General features: G+C 44.9%; 1 protein-coding gene across 4 annotated transcripts in view; it reads right to left on the reverse strand.

Annotated features, from left to right (window-relative positions):
- The window catches only part of LOC106573535 (beta-chimaerin), a 41,396-nt gene extending 27,293 nt beyond the window's left edge, over positions 1 to 14,103 (reverse strand). Inside the window, exons 1-5 of one of the 4 annotated variants that reach the window (XM_082975815.1) lie at positions 13,905 to 14,103; positions 4,885 to 4,923; positions 1,505 to 1,560; positions 457 to 488; positions 69 to 182 (exon numbers count right to left, since the gene is read on the reverse strand). In XM_082975815.1, coding sequence (XP_082831941.1) covers positions 69 to 182; positions 457 to 488; positions 1,505 to 1,560; positions 4,885 to 4,923; positions 13,905 to 13,944 — 281 coding nt within the window. In that variant the 5' untranslated portion in view covers positions 13,945 to 14,103. Of the gene's footprint in view, positions 1 to 68; positions 183 to 456; positions 489 to 606; positions 757 to 1,504; positions 1,561 to 4,884; positions 4,924 to 13,517 lie in introns of those variants that run through there. The other 3 variants (XM_082975814.1, XM_082975817.1, XM_082975816.1) reach the window with 3 other exon arrangements.
- Positions 14,104 to 17,356: the final 3,253 nt, after the last annotated feature.

Genomic DNA, 17,356 nt, shown 5'->3' on the forward strand with positions numbered 1-17,356 from the left:
GGGGAGAGGGTTTTTGACAAGGTGTGTATATTTACTAAGTAAATGTGTGTGTGTACTGTGTACAGTACCTTAAGGCCAAGGTGTGTGTCCCTGGCTGTCTCTGGCTCTCTCTGACGAGGTAAGCCCCCTCTGCTCCTCCCAGTAGCTCATCTGCACACTCTCTCGATAGCATGCCATGGAACCTTGAGAGAGCCACAAGTGTCCCGTCAATGCCGCCACAAGTCTCCCGTCAATGCTGTGGCCTTGTCTATGGACCTTGATGTCTCTGTCCCTCTGGATTTAACACTCAATTATCCCCATCCCCATCTTGCGCACACACACACACACACACCTACCTTCAACACCCTTAGCACATGTAAAGCTTGACGTTAATGATAAATCACACAGCTAGAGCCAGTCTCCCCAGCAGCTATATTAGAACATGGATGAAAAATCAAAGTAAGTCCCACTACTCACTCTCTGCCGTAATATTTGGGTCTGGTCTCCATCTGTAAATCCAGAGGAGAGAGACAAGATACATTGGCTGACAGAGACATAGTCAGTTGAAAGGTCACTTCAATGGCTTGGCCAAGAGATCTAACAAGCTGTTTAGATTGAAGGATAAACCTTTCATAAAGGATGTCTACGTTGGGGAACAGATATTTCTGCCCGTCTGTCTCTCTGCCCGTCTGTCTCTCTGCCCGTCTGTCTCTCTGCCCGTCTGTCTCTCTGCCCGTCTGTCTCTCTGCCCGTCTGTCTCTCTGCCCGTCTGTCTCTCTGCCAATTCCATTTCATTTCAATTTAAGGAGCTTTATTGGCAAGGGAAACATATGTTTACATTGCCAAAGCAAGTGAAATAAACAAAAAATGTACAGTAAACATTACACTCACGAAAGTAAAAAAATAAAGATTTCAAATGGCATAATATGTATATCTACACAAAGTGTTGTAATGATGTGCAAATAGTTAATGTACAAAAGGGAAATAAATATAGGTTGTATTTACAATGGTGTTTGTTCTTCACTGGTTGCCCTTTTCTTGTGGCAACAGGTCACAAATCTTGCTACTGTGGTATTTCACTCAATAGATATGGGAGTTTATCAAAATTGGATTGGTTTTCGAATTCTTTGTGGGTTTGTGTAATCTGAAGGAAATGTGTGTCTCTAATATGGTCATACATTGGGCAGGAGGTTAGGAAGTGCAGCTCAGTTTCCACCTCATTTTGTGGGCAGTGTGCACATAGCCTGTCTTCTCTTGAGATCCAGGTTAGGTATTCTGCCACTGTGTACTCTGTATTCTGCCACTGTGTACAATCATCCTGCCAATTGCCTGACCTCTTAACCATTTGGTGCCAGATTAGAGATAAGAAAACAACAATGTGCTAAATGATTAGTTTATCACTATGTTCATTACATTATCACAAAATACTGTAGTCTATATGGTTGCCTCCATGATTCTGAGACACTTTGAGAGAAGGGTAGACAATGGGGGTGTAGTTTAATGTTTAAAGAGGTACAGTGCTGACCTCCTGAGGGCAGGTCATCCTCTTGGGCCGAGGAGCTTCCTGCTGGAGCCGGTACACTGTTAGAGACAAACATGGACTGTCAAGTAAAAAGCATAGTATTCAGTATTAGAATGGCTGCACTGCTGAGGCCACGATATGTACGCTAGAGAGTTACACAGCCTTACGGGCGCAGCACAGTCTACGGGAACTGAACCGACGGTGGTCCATTTCGCGTCGCATTCCAAAAATTCAGACGGACAAAGACTACGTAGACAGCAACACAAACGGACCTCCTTCAGCTCCGTTTAAGTAGACTGTAGACCGCTTCACACACAGAGACACTAATTCATGCATTATTTCCCTATGGGACAATAAAGTTTAGTAACGTATTCATTCATGCACTGTATGGGGTCATCAGCTGGACATACAGTACCACTACAGTCATCCCCAATGTATTCATCTCCTTTAAGTCACATTTTCACTCCACAGTTACCAGGCCGGTCCAGCTTATTTTTCTCAAATTTTGTGCACAAATTTGTTTACATCCCTGTGAGTGGGCATTCCTGCTTTGCCAAGAAAATCCATCCACCTGACAAGTTATTGGCCTTGCGATATATGTTCAAGCAGATGTCTAAACATTTATTTGAGTTAAACAATTATTAATAACGCCCCAATGCACTCCTCTTGCAGCTCCCTCTGTCACATGCTACATGCACAACACTATTTCTAACCATGGAACATGTTTGTGTGCAGTGGTCCCAGCAGGACTTGGGAGGGGCACTAGATTATGAGGAGTTAACTGTCCGTTAGGAAGTTAGAAGTTTATAGTTGCTCTAATATTGGACATGCAGCATACACAGTCTCTGTATGGCCACTGACAGTATGATTCAAAGATGGCAGGCTCACTTTTAGCCTAACTCAGAGCAAAGTCAACTAGGAACAGTAGAACACCAGGAGCTGTTAGCTAAATGGAAGATATCCACGGCCTAATGTCTCTCAGTGGTTTATATGACAGGTCCCATACATCACCAAACCCTCTGTGTGAATGTCAATGGATATTTCACAGAGGGATACATCCCAAATGGCACCCCATTCCCTATGCAGTGCAGTACTTTAGATCAGGGCCCATAGTGTACTATATAGAGAATAGGGTGCCATTTGGGACACAACTGTAGTCTAGGGCCTTAGTGCAGGATACGAACAGTGACTATTAAATCTTAGTACTGGGACACAATGGGGAGAAACAGTATGCATCCCAAAAGTCCCCCTACATAGTGCACTACTTTTGACCAGAGCCAAGTACTACAGTAAATAGGGTTTAATTCAGGACGCAACCAGAGTAGCACAGTAACACATGCAGCAGCAGCACTGAGCCAAGCTGCCATCAAGGATGAAGTGTACTTAAAGACTGAGTGCTCGGTGTAAATCAGTGAAACTGTTGAAAATGGAATGGAGAAAAAAAAACATGTAGCGAGTGAGATTAAATCACATCTATGGTTAAGCCACAGGATAATATATCATAGCTGAGCTGGGGACACTGGGCCTATTGTCTGTAATGTACCTATTCTAAGGGCATTACTGTAGACAAAGATTATACTATACTCATGGGATGCACTAAGTGTGTGTACCAAATGGCACCCTATTCCCTACATACTGCACTACTTTATAACAGATTTATTGGTGAAGAACACAAAATTATACACGTTTACATATTTAGTGCAAAAGTGATGCATTAAATAGGGAACAGGGTGCCATTTGAGAACGCATCCTAAGATTGTTGAACAAAACAGGATTAGAAGAGTCTTTGCCGAGAACTCTTTCCTCATTGTAATGTAACACAGCATTGGGAGTAGTGCCGTTTCCTCATTGTAATGTAACACAGCATTGGGAGTAGTGCCGTTTCCTCATTGTAATGTAACACAGCATTGGGAGTAGTGCCGTTTCCTCGTTGTAATGTAACACCGCATTGGGAGTAGTGCCGTTTCCTCATTGTAATGTAACACCGCATTGGGAGTAGTGCCGTTTCCTCATTGTAATGTAACACAGCATTGGGAGTAGTGCCGTTTCCTCGTTGTAATGTAACACAGCATTGGGAGTAGTGCCGTTTCCTCGTTGTAATGTAACACAGCATTGGGAGTAGTGCCGTTTCCTCATTGTAATGTAACACAGCATTGGGAGTAGTGCCGTTTCCTCATTGTAATGTAACACAGCATTGGGAGTAGTGCCGTTTCCTCATTGTAATGTAACACAGCATTGGGAGTAGTGCCGTTTCCTCGTTGTAATGTAACACAGCATTGGGAGTAGTGCCGTTTCCTCGTTGTAATGTAACACAGCATTGGGAGTAGTGCCGTTTCCTCATTGTAATGTAACACAGCATTGGGAGTAGTGCCGTTTCCTCATTGTAATGTAACACAGCATTGGGAGTAGTGCCGTTTCCTCATTGTAATGTAACACAGCATTGGGAGTAGTGCCGTTTCCTCATTGTAATGTAACACAGCATTGGGAGTAGTGCCGTTTCCTCGTTGTAATGTAACACAGCATTGGGAGTAGTGCCGTTTCCTCACTGTAATGTAACACAGCATTGGGAGTAGTGCCGTTTCCTCGTTGTAATGTAACACAGCATTGGGAGTAGTGCCGTTTCCTCATTGTAATGTAACAGCATTGGGAGTAGTGCCGTTTCCTCATTGTAATGTAACACAGCATTGGGAGTAGTGCCGTTTCCTCGTTGTAATGTAACACAGCATTGGGAGTAGTGCCGTTTCCTCATTGTAATGTAACAGCATTGGGAGTAGTGTAACAGGTTAAGTTTCTGTACTGGATCTTCCCCACAACAGACTTTCCATGCGGGAGGAGGCAGACTCCTGACTGAGTTTGTTTTAGTCGGGACAATTCACGTCAACCAGCAAGACCTGGACGTCTTCCACGGACACACACACAGGTTGTCTTCCACGAACATGAAGACATAGTGAGCTCCAGTGGAGGCTGCTGAGGGGAGAACGGCTCATAATAATGCCTGGAATGGAGTGAATGGAATGGTAACATGAACATGGTTGTGTATGACACCATTCCATTCCAGACATTATTAAGAGCCGTCCTCCCCTCAGCAGCCTCCACTGGTGAGCTCTAAAAATATCTCTCAGCTAGTGTTAGAAGACTGGAGAAGAGAGAGAAGAAACAGGAAGCTGTTCTGAGGCATGGCGCGTCCCAAGAAGCCTTACTGTACACACTAACTGTAACAGATGAAAGTATTTCTGCTTTAATATCCTTATATGATCACATAAGAGTCCTTTGTAGTGACATGTAGCAGCCTGGCGGCCATGATGACTAGGCTTCTAGCGTTCCACATTCCTCATGGACAACCAATGACTTTACAGTGGATAAACAGTACTTTAGACACTTACAGTAAGACTTCCATATGGGCGGTTGGTAATCCTCAGGATCTGAAACGACAACACAGGAGGCGGGTTAGTGGTCAGAGAGAGAGACAGACTCCCACATCCATTGGGTGAAATACCACAGTCTGCCATCACAGCAGCAAGATTTGTGACCTGTTGCCACAAGAAATATATATACATACACACACACACACACACTACATTTGAAATGTCTTTCTTTTGGAAATTCTGTAAGTGTCATGTTTACTGTTACTTTTTTATATGATCTATTTCACTTGCTTTGGCAAACATGTTTCCAATGCCAATAAAGCCCTTAAATTGGACAGAGAGACAGAGAGTGTTCAGAACTAGACAGAAGGGAGTTAAAGGGGTTAGACAACAGGCATATAGAACCGTTTTATTCTTTCTTGGGTGAATTGTCTGTCTCTCTGCGTCCCAGTTACATTCACTCTGAATGGATTATGAACTCATCACCATGGTTATTTCAGGGTTGTTTACATCTCAGTCTAGTTATTCTGCTAGACTAGCATAATTATACACAGGGTTTATTCACACTGAAGCCTCTTGAGATACTCATTGCTCAGTAAGTGAATAGTTTTATTCAGTCTCCCTGCTTCAAGGAACATCAGTACATGTCCACCTTATTATTTTACTTAACAGGCTCCCAATGGCACCCTATTCCCTACATTGGTCAAAAGTAGTGCACTAAAGCACTATGTAGGGAATAGGATACGATTTGGGATGCTGCCAAGGTTGCCACACAACAGATCTATAGCACCTAGTGCAGCCCAGGGATATGTCCCTTCTTCACAGATCCATCTTTATAAACACCTTTAAAGGCTAGCATTATGCCATGATGATGATACACAGTATTCATTACCCAAGAAGGGCAAGGCAAATTAGAAAAATTTGGAAATGCAATTTCCAGCCCAATACCCATGGGATCTGCTGTAACCTAAGGGGAAATGTGCTACTTTAATTGCATGGACGGTTGAGGTTTGTGTTTAGTGAAGGAAAATGTAACCACAATTTCTTACTCCTTGTACTCTGTCATCATGCCCACCGTGTTCCCTTGGTAACTCATAAGATGGTACAACTTCCTCCTGCATAATATACTACCTACTATACGCACCATAAGTACCTTGACATAGTCATGTACTGTTACAGTATACAAGCATATCTAATGAATTAGTATGGCTATACTATGGATCTCAGGCTGGCAAGGCTGTGCATGCCAACTAACCCAGAAACGTAGAAACCTACTGTAGGCTTAAGTCCTCTGCTACCTTAGACACTTAGTCAAGTATCATTGTGTAAATGTAGCTAGTAATACTGCAGCAGGTGGAATGATAGAATGTGTCCTTAATGCATCACATCTCTCTACTGTTCCCGGTGGAAGGATCTCACCCACAGCTGGAGTAACTGCGTGTGAACAATGAATCACATTAAAAAAGGTCAAATACACAGAGTTAATTTAAAAAGACCCAGGGACATCCATCTAGGGGTCAATATGGCAACCCACTGTCCCCCCCAGGGGACGGGCTACATGCTAACTACCCTATGGCTACCACAGGCCCACCTGAGAGAGTCAAGAAGAGCCAGGTGTGTGTCATTGTGCTCTCACTCTCAGTAGTGCACTATATTTATAGTCAACGACTCACTGGCAGACCAAACCTGCCTACTGTTATTGTCTGGAACCAATCAGACAATGACCGTCACAGTAAGTTTAGTCTGGATGAGTGACAGGTCCACTGGATCACCATGTCAACCACACTGACTTTTGTTGTCATCATTGGCAATTTCCATACAGTTACTATGAGAGAGCTTTGAGGTGCATATTCAGTGTGGGACCCAAGTGGCACCCTGTTCCCATGACCACATCCAGTTAACCCACCGTTCCTAGGCCGTCTTTGAAAATAGGCTGTCTTTGAAAATAAGAATTTGTTCTTAACTGACTTGCCTAGTTAAATAAAAAGATAAGAGGGGGAATAGGGAGCCATTAGGAAATGAACCATACTGTATGTCTACAGTGATATACTGGATGTGTCACTTGTCTACAGAAACTCAGAAGCTTGGTCATTATTCGCCAGAGCAGAGACGCAAATCAAAATTAAATGATTCTACTGCGGATCATTTGGAGAATGCTCTCTTTTTAATAACTGGTTATTCTGGAAGGGTATTGTCTGGGCTGGAGGTCCTTCAGGGCAGGCCAAGAGCTGACACATACTGCTCTAAAGGAGTTTAAGGTCATATTAAATGGATGGCATAAGGGCTATGCCACATTTGGCAAAGCACAAGATAAGGACTTGTTATAACACGCTTAAATAATATGACATGATTGGTGGAGTGTGCTGTATGCGTAGGCCTAAGAAAGGGTTTGGGAAAGCTGAAGAAGATATACTGGTTTGAGACCGAATTTCAAATAGGGAAAGTTTAACTCCTGCAGCCTGTGTTGTGGAGGAAGAATAGTGAGAGAACTCACACTCACAGTAGCTGGAGGGTAAGGGTTACCCCCTCAGGAGACAGACAGATAGGATATTCATTGTGTTGCCCTCCGTTACTCACCAGTCACTGGAAGAATTTGATCAAATAATTACAGCGTGTTCTCCGGGTGTTTGTTTTGGAAGCAAAGAGAATAAGAGATGAATAAAGATCAAGCTTAGCAAAGACGTCCTCCCCTGGGAGGACTTGTGCTCAAGCAAGATTTAACAAAATGTAGATTCCACGTGAGCGGAAAATATTTTTGGTATCTCAAATTGTTCTGGGAATTCTCACATGGAAATTTCATTGGGAGGAAGGATGTTTAATATGCTTTTACATTAGTATCCTCTCCCGCTGGTGTGGAATCACCCTGGAACACGCCTGTTCACAGAAAGAGACCCCACGCTCCTCTCAACATCATCACTATCCATATGGACAGCTAAACCCATCCAACATATGGCAACACACACACAGGGATGTAGCACTGCCCCTGTAGGGAGACCATCTGTGCATCCAACTGTTCTAAAACAAGCATAGCCAGACAGCAAGTAGGTGTGTGTGTTTGCATGCACAGGTATGCACAGATGTGTGTGCACACAGGTATGCACAATCACACGTACAGTGTGTACACAAGTGTGAAAAAAATGTGTGTGTGCACGCTGAGGGTCTTAGTGTGTTGTGAAATCTGTTATGAATGTATTGTAATGTTTTTAAAATTGTATAACTGCCTTAATTTTGCTGGACCCCAGGAAGAATAGCTACTGCCTTGGCAGGAACTAAAGGGGATCCATAATAAACCCCAGGAAGAGTAGCTGCTGCCTTGGCAGGAACTAAAGGGGATCCATAATAAACCCCAGGAAGAGTAGCTGCCGCCTTGGCAGGGACTAAAGGGGATCCATAATAAACCCCAGGAAGAGTAGCTGCTGCCTTGGCAGGAACTAAAGGGGATCCATAATAAACCCCAGGAAGAGTAGCTGCTGCCTTGGCAGGAACTAAAGGGGATCCATAATAAACCCCAGGAAGAATAGCTACTGCCTTGGCAGGGACTAAAGGGGATCCATAATAAACCCCAGGAAGAGTAGCTGCTGCCTTGGCAGGAACTAAAGGGGATCCATAATAAACCCCAGGAAGAGTAGCTGCTGCCTTGGCAGGAACTAAAGGGGATCCATAATAAACCCCAGGAAGAGTAGCTGCTGCCTTGGCAGGGACTAAAGGGGATCCATAATAAACCCCAGGAAGAGTAGCTGCTGCCTTGGCAGGAACTAAAGGGGATCCATAATAAACCCCAGGAAGAGTAGCTGCTGCCTTGGCAGGGACTAAAGGGGATCCATAATAAACCCCAGGAAGAGTAGCTGCTGCCTTGGCAGGAACTAAAGGGGATCCATAATAAATAACAATTTGGTGGGTTAGAAAACCCTTCGGACTGCAGACCCAGTGTGCTGGTTAGGTTAGCACCAGGCCAGGCTTCATTGTTTGGTAATGTGATTCCCTGGCTGCATGATGGAAGCCACTGAGGGAACCAGGGTTTCTAATGAATAATGAATGGAGGGAAAGACAGCAGACATGTTGCATTAAACAACTCACCATCTCTGTATGGAGACATTACATTTTTTCTGTTTTCATAAAAACAGACAACTGTTTAGTTTGTGTTTTTTAAGTCACTTCGAGGGTGAGAACCTCCTGAAGTTACGACAATGTTAAAAAAACAGAATCCTTATCTGTTGACACCAGTACTGTCCTGAAGCCTGACTAGTCATGACTAGTAACAGCTTCCACTCCACATGTAAATGCCTATGTGATGCAGAACAGAGTGGGACAGAAACACCTGCAGGATAATGATGTTGAAGAACAGACGGCTCTCTTCCTTTACAAGACTGTGTCTGCGTCACAATTGGCACACTGTTTCCTATATAGTGCACTGGTGGGCCAGGGCACTACATAGGGAACAGGGTGCCATTTGGGATGCATCCTATGAGACACAAATCCTGCCTCTATTACTATCCAACGGTGTGGTTGCAGGGCTAGGACAGAAGACAAGATACACTTTCATCCTGTATCCCCCAGCCAGAGCAGGGCAGAGTGTTTGCTGAGAGCTGTGTGACTAACAGTGTGCTGGTACACACTACTCAGCTCTCCTGTGCCAGGAATGCGGAGGAGTAGTCTCTCAGATCAGTGCACAGCACAAGCACAGCTACAAATGTTTTTTTTATCCAGGGGAAGGACAAATGATTGTGAAATATCACTAATCTCTTGTTTTTTTCCATTGGAGTATAATATACAGTGCAAGTCAGTGCCTGGGAAATGGCTTTTCATCAATGGTCTAATCTTCTTCCAAAACTGTATTACCCAGATTTCTATTGTTGGTATTATCCTACAGTGGGATGGATAAACATGGTTGGTATTATCCTACAGTGGGATGGATAAACCTTGTTGGTATTATCCTACAGTGGGATGGATAAACATGGTTGGTATTATCCTACAGTGGGATGGATAAACATGGTTGGTATTATCCTACAGTGGGATGGATAAACATGGTTGGTATTATCCTACAGTGGGATGGATAAACATGGTTGGTATTATCCTACAGTGGGATGGATAAACATGGTTGGTATTATCCTACAGTGGGATGGATAAACATGGTTGGTATTATCCTACAGTGGGATGGATAAACATGGTTGGTATTATCCTACAGTGGGATGGATAAACATGGTTGGTATTATCCTACAGTGGGATGGATAAACATGGTTGGTATTATCCTACAGTGGGATGGATAAACATGGTTGGTATTATCCTACAGTGGGATGGATAAACATGGTTGGTATTATCCTACAGTGGGATGGATAAACATGGTTGGTATTATCCTACAGTGGGATGGATAAACATGGTTGGTATTATCCTACAGTGGGATGGATAAACCTTGTTGGTATTATCCTACAGTGGGATGGATAAACATGGTTGGTATTATCCTACAGTGGGATGGATAAACATGGTTGGTATTATCCTACAGTGGGATGTCTTTCTGTCCATCCTGGTAGTTGATTGGCTGGACCGACCTCGCTCATGTACTGTAGTTTCCTCATACAACCGCTGTGTCTCCACCGAGAGAGGACGGTCTAGTCAATGAAGGCCTGCAGACTGGAGACTGTCACCTAGAAACAGCTGAAGACAGCAGCATCACAGCAACATTTGTTTATGGCAGCAGCAGGAAACCGAGGGGCTAATGCGAAGCAGAACGTGTTGTGTTCACAGATTCATTTCTGAGGTCGCATCACAAATGGCACCCTATTCCCTATATAGTACACTACTTTTGACCAGATCCTTATGGGCACTGATCAAAAGTAGTGCACTATATAGGGTACATGGTGTCATTTGGGATGCAGATGGAGTCATACGCCTCATAGAAAAGATTATTCAAAATGTCTCTGTCAGCCAGAAAGCTCTCCAGGAAGATAATGATAGCCATGTGTGACAGGCCCTCTGTCCCTGGCAGCACAGCACCTCGTAACGTCTGGTAATTATATCGAGAGCCCAACAATAATGACAAGCCTCTACACCACAGTCAGAAAATACTTTCCCCTTAAAAAAGATGCAGTGGTCAAGTGGTAAATCCAGAGCTTTTGGCAACGGACTCATGAGATAATGTCCTGTGAAGTATGAGGTCCGCACAGACAGCCTGTATCAGCCTGGAACCAATCGCCTGCGTCCCAAATGGCTCCCTATTCCTTATGTAGTGCACTTCATAGAGAATAGGGTACCATTTGGGATACAAACATTGTGTCTGGCTCCCATGGGCAGCAGAGCCTTCTGAGTAAGTTGACAGTGGTATGGTGGTGTGGTATGGTTGGGTAGGGGATTAGAAGACATTAAATAAATACAGGCCATCATATCATATGTTCACTCTGACAACGACGACCCAGCAGCAATAGGATCAAAGGCCAGTGCTACTCCCCCCCCCCACTGTACATTCTGTAACTTCTGGTCACACTTATCTTAACCTGAGTCAATCATGTAGAGGATAGGAAGAGACTGATGTCACAAATGTTCAGAATATGACCTGGAAAAGTGCCACAGCTGCTCAAACAAACTGAGTGTGAAACAGCAGTCGCTGGCTCTAGCCTCCTCCCGAACACACAGTATAACTGAGTGTGAAACAGCAGTCTCTGGCTCTAGCCTCCTCCTGAACACACAGTATAACTGAGTGTGAAACAGCAGTCGCTGGCTCTAGCCTCCTCCTGAACACACAGTATAACCGAGTGTGAAACAGCAGTCGCTGGCTCTAGCCTCCTCCTGAACACACAGTATAACCGAGTGTGAAACAGCAGTCTCTGGCTCTAGCCTCCTCCTGAACACACAGTATAACCGAGTGTGAAACAGCAGTCTCTGGCTCTAGCCTCCTCCTGAACACACAGTATAACCGAGTGTGAAACAGCAGTCGCTGGCTCTAGCCTCCTCCTGAACACACAGTATAACTGAGTGTGAAACAGCAGTCTCTGGCTCTAGCCTCCTCCTGAACACACAGTATAACTGAGTGTGAAACAGCAGTCGCTGGCTCTAGCCTCCTCCTGAACACACAGTATAACTGAGTGTGAAACAGCAGTCTCTGGCTCTAGCCTCCTCCTGAACACACAGTATAACTGAGTGTGTAACAGCAGTCTCTGGCTCTAGCCTCCTCCTGAACACACAGTATAACTGAGTGTGAAATAGCAGCCTCTGGCTCTAGCCTCCTCCTGAACACACAGTATAACCGAGTGTGAAACAGCAGTCGCTGGCTCTAGCCTCCTCCTGAACACACAGTATAACCGAGTGTGAAACAGCAGTCGCTGGCTCTAGCCTCCTCCCGAACACACAGTATAACTGAGTGTGAAACAGCAGTCTCTGGCTCTAGCCTCCTCCTGAACACACAGTATAACTGAGTGTGAAACAGCAGTCGCTGGCTCTAGCCTCCTCCTGAACACACAGTGTAGATAAACGTGTGGTGCCCATGTTTGTCAGGGTATAAAGTACAAACAACCCTATCACTGTTGGTTAATGTATGTGGAGGCCACGCCAGTAACCACAGGGAGGGTGTGTGTGTGTGTGTGTGGTATATGCCAGTGGAGAAGAGGTTATTCTAGTAGTTTAATAGCCAGGAGAGGGAGAGTGTGTGTGTTGTGTCTGTCTACCCGGAGGAAAAGTCTCCCCTAAAATAAAATCCACCATAGTGAAGCATATGTTGCTGGTCTCACAAACCATCAGTGAACATAGGAACAGTCAACTGTGCAGGGCAAAGTGTTGTTTGTTAAAGAAACCCAGAGAATCTTCTAGGCATCTTCTATAGGCATCTAAAGACAATCAGAACAGCATATATGGCATCTTGCCAACTAGTGAGTGACCAACTTCAAAATGTTTTACTGGCAATAAACAAGTCTTCTTGAAATGTCACATCAAGCCCCAGTCTTCATGGGGGCATGATGGAAAATGGTAGATTTTGTTAGAGGGACCCCATCCCTGGTGCCCCTACTAACAGAATATAGCAGTGGCCACAAGGGCCAGTCAACAAGGATTATGGGGACAATTGAGAATTTAATGGTAGTTATCCAAAGAAAAACAGATGTATATCAATGACAATTCCAACCCTACAATCTCAGCCTGTTCATTGAGGCGTTCACTTCCTATTCAAGATGATTCCTCACTGAAACCAGACGCAAGAAGGTATGCGTTAAAATACATTTTATTTGCGAACGAGTAGACTGGTATGTCACTCTCAATCAAGCTCTTGAAAGTGGAACGTTTATCATTCTATGTTCAGCGGCGGCAGATGTGAAAGAGAGCAAGAGATGAGAGGAGGCATGAAATGAATTATTATCGATGCGAACGTAGACGACTGTCGTCGTGACTTATTGGGTGATGTCTGTCAATTACGCACAGATCGATATTTTGTTTAAGTTACATAATGTGTATCACAAACGAAATTCATGCATGCCAGCTTTGACACGGTTAACTCACAAGCCCCTATATTAATTGCATTATGCAATAAATATTGAAGAGAGAGAGAATAACAAGCGTGATAATAGTATAATTGAAAAGCCTAACAAATAAAATGTTAAGGCCGAATAATATATAGTAAATTGTTTGTTATTTGTTTCATCAAACTAAATATTTTAATTTAGGGCTCTTACCAGAAGACACTGATGAACCCGACAGGCTTGAGTTGCTGGATGCTGCCATCCCAATCCGCTTCAGGCTCGGTCTGTTCACTCGCGGTCGGTCGAGGTGCGCTCACAGCTCGGTAGTCCGTCCATCTCACGTAGCGTAGGCTACTCTAACTCGCTGCTTTGGCACGAACTAACACGGTTTATTTTACGTCCGTTTTCTGAATTGCTGCTCTTGTATGTGTAACGTTCCAGCGCGCTTTCAATTCGTTTCCCTGGCGGTTCCCTGCGCGCCGTATATTGCCGCATTTACTGTAGCTCCACTCACTGGCAGTGGTGTAAAAATAGTCAGACAGGATCACAGGAACAATATCAACTTTCGATCATCTTGTCTAAATGCACAACTATACACACCATTAAAGTTGGTCAAATGTATCCACTGGAAGGGCGGCATATGCTTTCGCCATGTTGAATTAAAAACACAGTATCGTTTTCCATGTGGTGGTGCCACTTCTGGGATCGTATAAACACACTACACTGCGACGGAGCCGCCTTCTTAAAGTGGAAGTATTCAGTAGACTAGAAGAGACCTCTGAACTCCAGTCAATCTGAAGCAGATCTATTCCTCTGAGCTCTGACCTTTGATTTCAATATGACGATGATGATGATGACAGAGTGGGTGGGTGCAGGGCAGGCTGCTGCTGGTTCAGTGTCCCCACTCCCATAATAATAACAAATAGCCAGAATAAAATACAGATTTGAGGATGTTTAATCAGAGAATTAACATGATGACAACTGTATTCGGCTATATTGCATGTGTCCATCTCCAAACCAAGTCCATTTACACCGTTTAAACCATAGGACATTGATTTCAACAGCCTAAAAATAGGTCCTCTCTAGGCTATATTTTTATAGCACAGGAAGCCCAATTCTGATATTTTGTTTGACCAATCAGATCAGCTCTGAAAAATATATTGATGTGAAAAGATCTGATGTGATTGGTCAAAAGACCAATTAGTGAAAAAAATATCAGAATTGGGCTGCCTGTCTAAATGCAGCCTTTGTCACCTCACATCAGGGGCGGAGCCAGGGATTTTGGGCCCTATGAAAATATATCACATTGGGCCCCACCACCACAGGACACACCAACCCTGCACAATTTCTGTAACCACACACCTCCAGAAGCCAATCAACCCATTCAAAGCTTTAAATAACTCTACCTCTGCAGGCTTGCGACTCTCTTTTAGTCCAGTATTTACTGTATGATATTTACTGACAGCGAGCTGTGAAAATATAACACTGCAGACATGCATGCAACATTCAGCATACAGTGGAATTCACTATTTGATGGAAGACTGATACCCTCTATAAGAAATGTGCTAAAGGCCATCTTTTACAGTCTAAATGTCATTTTAATGGCAAAAATCTTGAATGGAAAATTCTCTTAACATGAATGAATAACATAAAATAAATATAACTTAAATATACATGAACCTCTTCAATTAAAATAAATTAACTGTATCATCTATAGAATGATATAACAGACGAAACAATAAAATCAGCAGCAGATTGTTGAACTAAGTACACATACCAACTAGAAAAGAAGCAGCTGGAAAAGTGGAAATGGAAAACAAAAAGGAAATGAAAAGGCCTGATGATGGCGCCAGAGGAAAGGTCAAGAGGTCACCAAATCAATAGGTTTCTTCCACGTGGGGTCTTGATTGTGCACAACAAATGTTATGGCAATCCAGATTTATCTTGTTCTCAGCCTGTTCTCAGTCTTGTTCTCAGCCTGTGGGCATCATGTGTGTAGTGATCCAATATCCATAGCCATGCCATTTAACAGTTATCACTGGCCCTTGCTCAGCCTTACCAAGAGCCCAGCGCCGAGCCTTCTTGCTAGCAAAGTCCCTGATCAAGTCTTTGAAGTCCAGCTTTCTAACTAACTGACTTTCAATGGACAGCATGGCAAGACTGCACAGCCTGCCCTGGGACATAGTGGACCTCAAATAGTTGATCAGTTTTAGCTTACTGAAAGCTCTCTCGCCACCAGAAACAGTCACAGGCAGTGTGGAAAATATAAGTAAAGCAATACACACTTCTCCAAGAAATGTTTTGCAGCTGCATCTTACAAATTCCATTCAGGAGAACAAGAGGGACAAGTTAGGGGAGAAAGTGGCAGCATATACAGTGTTCAGGTGTAAGATCTCTGGAATACTTCATGATCAGTGGTTGACACACAGAAGGGACTTTATCCTCACTAATCTGCCCAACTTTCAGAACAGCAGAAGATTATTCTACAATGTTGCAGTGGTGTGGAACCTAGTGTCCAAGTCACTTATGATGTTGTCCATAGCAGTAAAAACACTGTGCTCCGAAACATCGTTCCTACACTGTCCTGAGCTGTCTCCTCTTCAGAGGTCTCATCATGGAATCTCTTCCTTTTCCTCTGGCGGCTGTGTTCCTTGCTAAATTGAGGTGCAACATTCATTTGCGTAGCAATCAGTGTTTCCTCAGACAGGAGCTCCCTTCCATCTCTAAGAGCCTGCATCTCCTCCTTTAAGGCTCTGAAATTGTCTGCTTCTGAGTCAAGTGAGATGTTTCATGACTGGATAATCACATTACCTGCAATTATGCCAACTGACATGTCATTGAACACAATGCTGCTCACCTCCTTCTTCAGTTGGGAGTAGGGCTGGTTCAGGGGTATGGGGATGGGGAGACAGGGCTGGTTCAGGGGTATGGGGATGTGGAGACAGGGCTGGTTCAGGGGTATGGAGATGGGGAGACAGGGCTGGTTCAGGGGTATGGGGATGGGGAGACAGGGCTGGTTCAGGGGTATGGGGATGTGGAGACAGGGCTGGTTCAGGGGTATGGGGATGGGGAGACAGGGCTGGTTCAGAGGTATGGGGATGGGGAGACAGGGCTGGTTCAGGGGTATGGGGATGGGGAGACAGGGCTGGTTCAGGGGTATGGGAATGGGGAGACAGGGCTGGTTCAGGGGTATGGGGATGGAGCGACAGGGCTGGTTCAGGGGTATGGGGATGGGGAGACAGGGCTGGTTCAGGGGTATGGGGATGTGGAGACAGGGCTGGTTCAGGGGTATGGGGATGGGGAGACAGGGCTGGTTCAGGGGTATGGGGATGGGGAGACAGGGCTGGTTCAGGGGTATGGGGATGGGGAGACAGGGCTGGTTCAGAGGTATGGGGATGGGGAGACAGGGCTGGTTCAGGGGTATGGGGATGGGGAGACAGGGCTGGTTCAGGGGTATGGGAATGGGGAGACAGGGCTGGTTCAGGGGTATGGGGATGGAGCGACAGGGCTGGTTCAGGGGTATGGGGATGGGGAGACAGGGCTGGTTCAGGGGGATGGGGATGGGGAGACAGGGCTGGTTCAGGGGTATGGGGATGGGGAGACAGGGCTGTTCAGGGGTATGGGGATGGGGAGACAGGGCTGGTTCAGGGGGATGGGGATGGGGAGACAGGGCTGGTTCAGGGGTATGGGGATGGGGAGACAGGGCTGGTTCAGGGGGATGGGGATGGGGAGACAGGGCTGGTTCAGGGGTATGGGGATGGGGAGACAGGGCTGGTTCAGGGGTATGGGGAGACAGGGCTGGTTCAGGGGTATGGGGAGACAGGGCTGGTTCAGGGGTATGGGGATGGGGAGACAGGGCTGCTGAGCCTGAAGCTGCATCTGTTGGGCCTGGCACCAGGCAGGGGCAGGGACAACTCATTTAGTATGAATAGTTTGGTAAAAGTTTTCCTGCATTGATTAAATGTCGGCTAAAAGAGGAGCGAAATGTAAACATTTTCTGTGAAGATATTAACTAATGTTAGGGGAGCAAAAGTAGCCCATTTCACTATGGA

This window comes from Salmo salar, chromosome 05, assembly GCF_965601325.2.
Source record: "Salmo salar chromosome 05, fSalSal1, whole genome shotgun sequence".
Lineage (NCBI taxonomy): Eukaryota > Metazoa > Chordata > Actinopteri > Salmoniformes > Salmonidae > Salmo > Salmo salar.